General features: G+C 37.9%; 1 protein-coding gene across 1 annotated transcript; it reads right to left on the bottom strand.

Moving 5' to 3' along the window:
- Window positions 1–2,196: 2,196 nt before the first annotated feature.
- On the bottom strand, window positions 2,197–2,859 carry LOC115674064 (small polypeptide DEVIL 3). The gene has a single exon (XM_056320060.1). It carries the CDS (start codon window positions 2,632–2,634, stop codon window positions 2,467–2,469), a length of 168 nt encoding a protein of 55 aa, XP_056176035.1. The 5' UTR covers window positions 2,635–2,859; the 3' UTR covers window positions 2,197–2,466.
- Between the last annotated feature and the right edge of the window lie 3,141 nt (window positions 2,860–6,000).

The following is a 6,000-nucleotide window of genomic DNA, read 5'->3' as shown; positions in this document are numbered from 1 at the left end:
ACCGCCCGTTGATTTTGAAAGACCGTCGTGTCAGAATATTTAATTATTAAGTGACGCTTCATTTATCACGCGTGACATCAAAATAAGAGGTATCAAGTTCAAATTTTCCATACCCATATATTTTCACGCTTCCTCATGCTAAGCTAGGGCCACGGAGCCCTCGTTGGCTGACCGGGTGTTAGAATATTAATATATCAGGCCACGTCTCCATTTATTGATGTTGGTGCATGGTATATCCATCACCCTCGACAGATTAATGTAATTGATTATGCACGGACTGTGTAACCTTTTTAAATAATTTTCCACGTATTAGCAACGATAGACGTGAAGCGATTGAGAAAAGGTTACATATCTTGTGTACTCAATTAATTATCCTTATTGCAATACTTGATTCTAATACATCGCCTCACCTAATATATCCATAGTATGATATTATATGACACAATACATTATATTAGGGTGGTATTTGTTTTACGAAAAACTTAAGATTTAAAAAATATTTTTCAAAAAATGATTATTTTTTATTGCTAAAAAAAATTAGTTAATGTCAACATCAATTTATACCTAACTATTTCCGTAGACGATGAAAATATATTTTTCATCCGTCCGTTTTTTGGTTGAACATTCTTTCGTTTTGTGAGCTATGTAACCAATTAAATCTTGAATTTTTCGTCGAACAAACGTATCTCTATAATAATTTTATTTTATCTTTTATTTTTCCCCAGGTGGCTCGACAATGTGTTACAATCTTGGGCCCCACGAGGAAGAAAGCAAGCCCACTTTTGCTCCCCCCTTTTTACTCAAATTCGGGGACCAAAAGCAAAACAGTAGGAATACCGACTACACTGTTGGATTCTGACATATCTCTGAGCACCGCACACGCGTTGCACGTGCGAAACCACTTAGATTCCAACGTGTTCGTGACCCCATCTTTTTGTTTGACATGAAAGGACCACCCCCCCCCCCCCCTCCTCCTCCCTCCTCTTGCTTATGCCAAAAGTAAGATCCCATCATAAAAAAAATAATAATAATAAAATATATATGAATAAATAATTACACAATAATTTCAGTGGGAAATGATTATCTTGTTCAGCAAATGAAGATTACATTCTTTGGAAAGACATCAACGGTCTTAAAATGCACTTAATAATTATATTTCTATATAGATTTATTTTGAGGTATGATATGTAAATACGATATGTACTCGAAAGAACGTAACCTCACGTAATTTTGCAGAACACTCTAGATATTTCAACTACTATGTAAGCATTAGAACGAATTAGGCATTCTTCTACATATTACATTGACAGTTCTTCGTTCCTTCTACAAAACCATAGTTTTGTTTCATGAAGAACTACGTAATTGCGAGTACAATTGCTGGTGCTGATGCTTATTACTAGGATTACATTTGCTTGGTTCATGAAGAAGTTTAAGTGAAATTTAAGCACATCAACAAACAACGACTTGTTCGAGTGAGAACGGACCTATAAATCGAGACAAACTAGCTTGTACACAACGTATAAGTCTTTGGGGATAAGCAATGTTGTGATAAGAATCATGATTCCACGAACTAGAGCTAATCAGAATAACGCAGCTCGTTATGGAAGCATATGCTACGCCTTTAAATACATCTTTATACGATTTCAACAGAATGTCTCGAGAGTCTGCATAAGTTCTTGGAGAAAACAAGCAGGATGCATTTGAAAAGCAAACAATCGAACATAAGATGTTGCATTTCCATTTACAGTTTAAGACGGGCTTCTGGGATCGTCCCAATCAAAAAGACCCCCGTGTTCATTAATTTCAATAGGGACGTAAAGGTGTCATTCTTCAGTACAGCATTCATGTGATCAGCATATATTGCTTTCAGCTTCAAAGATCTGATATATCATAGCTTGACTTGACAATACAAAGTAAAAAGCAAAACAAAGAGCCTACCAGAAACGAGAAAATGACACGAGCTATTAAAGGGTCACTCGCTCTTTGTAATGACTGCTTACCCGGTGCTTGGTACTTACCTAAATGGAAAGCGCTCGCTTTGGTATGAATCTCCATGGTTTCAGATTGGGTAATATCATTTGCCGAATGAATAAACTTGATGAAATGAGATTAGCTACCGGATTAAGTTACAAGCTTAGCAACAGCAGTGTGACAAAATGTAATGTGGTAGACATGAAAGAACTGAGACGCAGATCGTATGATTAAAGGGCTGTTCCTCTTCTGAGTTACTGTGAAACCTACAAATGTTAAGCTCTTCGTACAAAGAATTTCCCATCAGATAACAAAACCTAATAAAAAGCAACAGCAGTCTAACATTCCTCGTCTCGCTATTTACAGTTGCAAGAACGAGATCGGAGCTTAGCTAAGATGGGCTAATTTGGCTTCGACATAGAAACCTCGAATGAGAGAGAGAGAGAGAGAGAGAGAGAGAGAGAGAGAGAGAGAGAGAGAGAGAGGGGTTTGAGTTTAGTCGTGCCAACAGAGGAGCATGACGACGCATCGTCGGATGATGTAGACCCTGCTCTTTTGTTCTTTCAAGTACCCTCCGAGTCTCTGGCAAGATGCTTTCGATCTCTTGGAGTCTCCCACTGCTGCTGATGGTGATGAAGTAGTACTGTTCATCATCGTCTTCATGTTTTGTTTTGTGCGAGCGCGTAGAGACCCACTTCTGAACTTTGCTGGTATTGCCGAGAGAGAGAGAGAGAGAGAGAGAGAGAGAGAGAGAGAGAGAGAGAGAGTTTTTTTATCAGAAGCACAAGCACTAACACACACCTCTTGAAGTTGTTGCTGCTGCAAATTATTTTCCCTTGCTTGGACTGCGAAGGCGGTATTGGGGGGGAGGGACTTCTTATAATGGAAGCTAGTGAGGTGTTCGTGGTCCCTTGATTCTTAAAGCAAAAAGAAAGGAATAGAATATCATAGAGAGATGATTTTTTTTCTTTTATGGAAAATGTGTTTGTTTTCTATTAAAGATCAAATGAGATTCTTAATTTAAGTCGTCGAATTCGTAACACCGAGCAAGACCTTGGCCAACGTTTATGTGGGATGGGCAACCGGTCATTCAAATGAAGTGGAGGTAAATGAGCAATGCGTCTTATGCAATAAATGATGTAAAAAAAACAATTTATAAATAAATGTGATAAACTGATGGTAATTTTAGTGAATAATTATTCAACTCTTAATTCGAGAGTTTATCGTATTATAGCATCTTTTTCTTATAACAAAAGAAAGCAGCTCTACAGAGGTACTTGCTTATGTGACATATGTGTCTTTTAGCTAACGAAATTTACATGCATTTGGAATGTTAGTGCATGCATCCGACTCTTTTCCTATCACAATCTAGTGAAACGAAAGTCGCAAGCATGTGAAGTGGGTCTCATATATGCAAATTCACTTCGGCCAAAAAAAGAAACAAGACAGGTGTTGTGCTATGATTGGGTAACATTACCATCTACCTCCGTTACTGCTTCTTCCCCCTTCTTCTTATGGCTATTTCTTTACCTATTTGCTAATTGATCTATCAAAAACCCACATTGGAATTGACTACCTGGCGAAGACATTCTCATGCTTTCGGTCCGAGATTGATAATCGTGAAGTTCGATTCTTGCTCTAGAGAACTCGAATTTAAGTAGGGGGCTATAGTGACGAGTTGCTGTCTTAGTTCCCTTTTCTAGATAGCCGGCTAATTACAGTTGTGCCCATGAGTTATAAAAAAGAACAATCTTCCAAAGAATAAAAACATGGACACACATACGTATATGATTTGCGTGCATTATTAAGTATATGACTTGTCGACCTGATAGTCTAATGATCCCCGATCATTCGGTACATTTATTTGTTATTGCTGATGAACCGAGTCAATGGCCAATGATATTTGTGTCACTTCTGTTACTTTGCTCGTATAATGGGTCATGATACATCAATTATGCAAACATCTGCAACATCTCAGCGACGACATAGTCTCTTCCAAAATTTGCAGAAGAAGAACAAGCTGGAATTCATGGAGTTCAAACTTTGGACCACACAGTACAAACCTAGCTACCGGCAGAAACCCCTGATCATATGCATCCAGCGATTTCACAGGTGTCTCCACTTCGACCACAAAACATGGTGTGTCTTCGTTAAAAAGGACTGGTCAAAGTTGTGTCATGTGATTCCCACATACGTACGAGAGTAAAATCCGAACTCGAATTTCTGTCAGACCAATCGAAATATACATTTCTTAGCTGTTTCTTGGTTGCGCCCGCAGTGCCAAAAGACCCTTCTTCTGATTAAAGCCACGGATTGCTTCGTCCTCTACCGCTAGTTATCGAACTACGAAGCTCTTAATGCAGTGATAACGAGGGGTACTTAGGTACTAAACAAGATTAGTTTAATCATATCGCTCGAAGCTCGAAGGACTGATTAAATTACTGGGTTCGTCTGCATGGCGACTTGGAACCTAAAAAAGCTCAAATATTGTTTAACCAAGAGTGTTTAGCATAGAGAAGTCATAATCCCACATGTCTAATCTCGTGCTCCGCAAGACTTAAATTCTTTTCAACGGCTGCTTCCTTTCGTATGTGTCGTCCGAAGAGAGTATCTTCTTTGTGTGCGATGATTCGTTCGTGTTGTTTTTTCTTTTCTTTCTCCAGCATTACAATGCGACAGTAATCTCGGGCTTTTCAAAGGATCCTTTGTTACCGAAGCTACGATCATTAATTGCCCTCAGCTGGCTGCAAATGCATATAAAATTTCTTTATCGCGTGTCTTATTTTCGCAAGATAGGAAAAATACTACAAAAAATCTCAAATTATGCCACTTATAATAAATTTACCACGAATTTTTTTTTTGTGACACGAAAAACCTCAAACTATGCCATTTGTGACACATTTACCCCACAATACATTTGTCCAAGGACATTTTCGTCTTTTTCTTTTTCCTTTTTCTTTCCTTTTTTTTTCTTCTCTCTTCCCTCCGCTAGCGAGGGTCGCCTCGCCGGGCATCGAGCGAGGGTTGCCCTCGCCTGGGCGGGCGAGGGCCGCCCTTGCCAGCTTCCCTCCGCCGTGGTCAACGGAGGGAAGAGAGAAGAAAAAAAAAGGAAAAAAAATAGTTAAAAGAAAAAAGATGAAAATGCCCTTGGACAAGTGTATTGTGGGGTAAATGTGTCACAAGTGGCATAGTTTGGGGTTTTTCGTGTTACAAAAAAAAGTTCAGGGTAAATTTTTCACAAGTGACATAGTTTAGGGTTTTGGTGGTGTTTTCTCAAAAGATATGTGAATGTGGCTACGAAAAAGTGATATATATGCTAAGAGGAACATTATTTCGACTATGATTTTGGACATTGCATGTAAATCGAAAGCTCGCGTATACTATATAGGGTTAATACTACGAAAAATTCAAAACTAGTACATCTGTGACAAATTTATCCCAAACTAATTTTTTTGACCATAAAAAATCTCAAACTGGTACACCTATGATAAATTTACCATAAACTAATTTTTTGACAACTAAAAACCCTAAACTGGTGCATCTATGACAAATTTACTCTCCATTAAATTGGATTAATACCACGAATAATTACAAATCGGTACAACTATGTAAACCCTAAACTGATACACCCATCAACTGTCACATGTCATACAACTCAGAAATTTGACAGTAAAATTTAACGGAAACTAACGAAGGGTAAAATTATCACATGTATACCGATTTGAGGTTTTTTGTGGTAAAAAAACTAGTTTAAGGTAAATTTGTCACAGATATATTAATTTGAGATTTTTCGTGATATTAACCCAAAATACGACGTAAAGCAATTCAGGATACAAAAAGGTTAAAATTGTAAAAACCCAATTACAAACATGAGTACTAACCTAATCCTTCCTAATCCTAGTAGGCACGAACGAATTTCACTTTCTTTTATTTTTTATATATATTTTTGTTGTACGACAGAAGGAGATACACGAAGTTTCTGGGATGTCTTCTCTGGACAGGCGTGCGTGCATTAAGTCTCCTTTCTCC

This window comes from Syzygium oleosum, unplaced genomic scaffold (assembly GCF_021117445.2).
Source record: "Syzygium oleosum isolate NSW1041296 unplaced genomic scaffold, Sole_v2.1 Sole_v2.19, whole genome shotgun sequence".
NCBI lineage: Eukaryota > Viridiplantae > Streptophyta > Magnoliopsida > Myrtales > Myrtaceae > Syzygium > Syzygium oleosum.
Note: the sequence above shows the minus strand (reverse complement) of the source record. Positions and strands in the feature narration are given on the sequence as shown.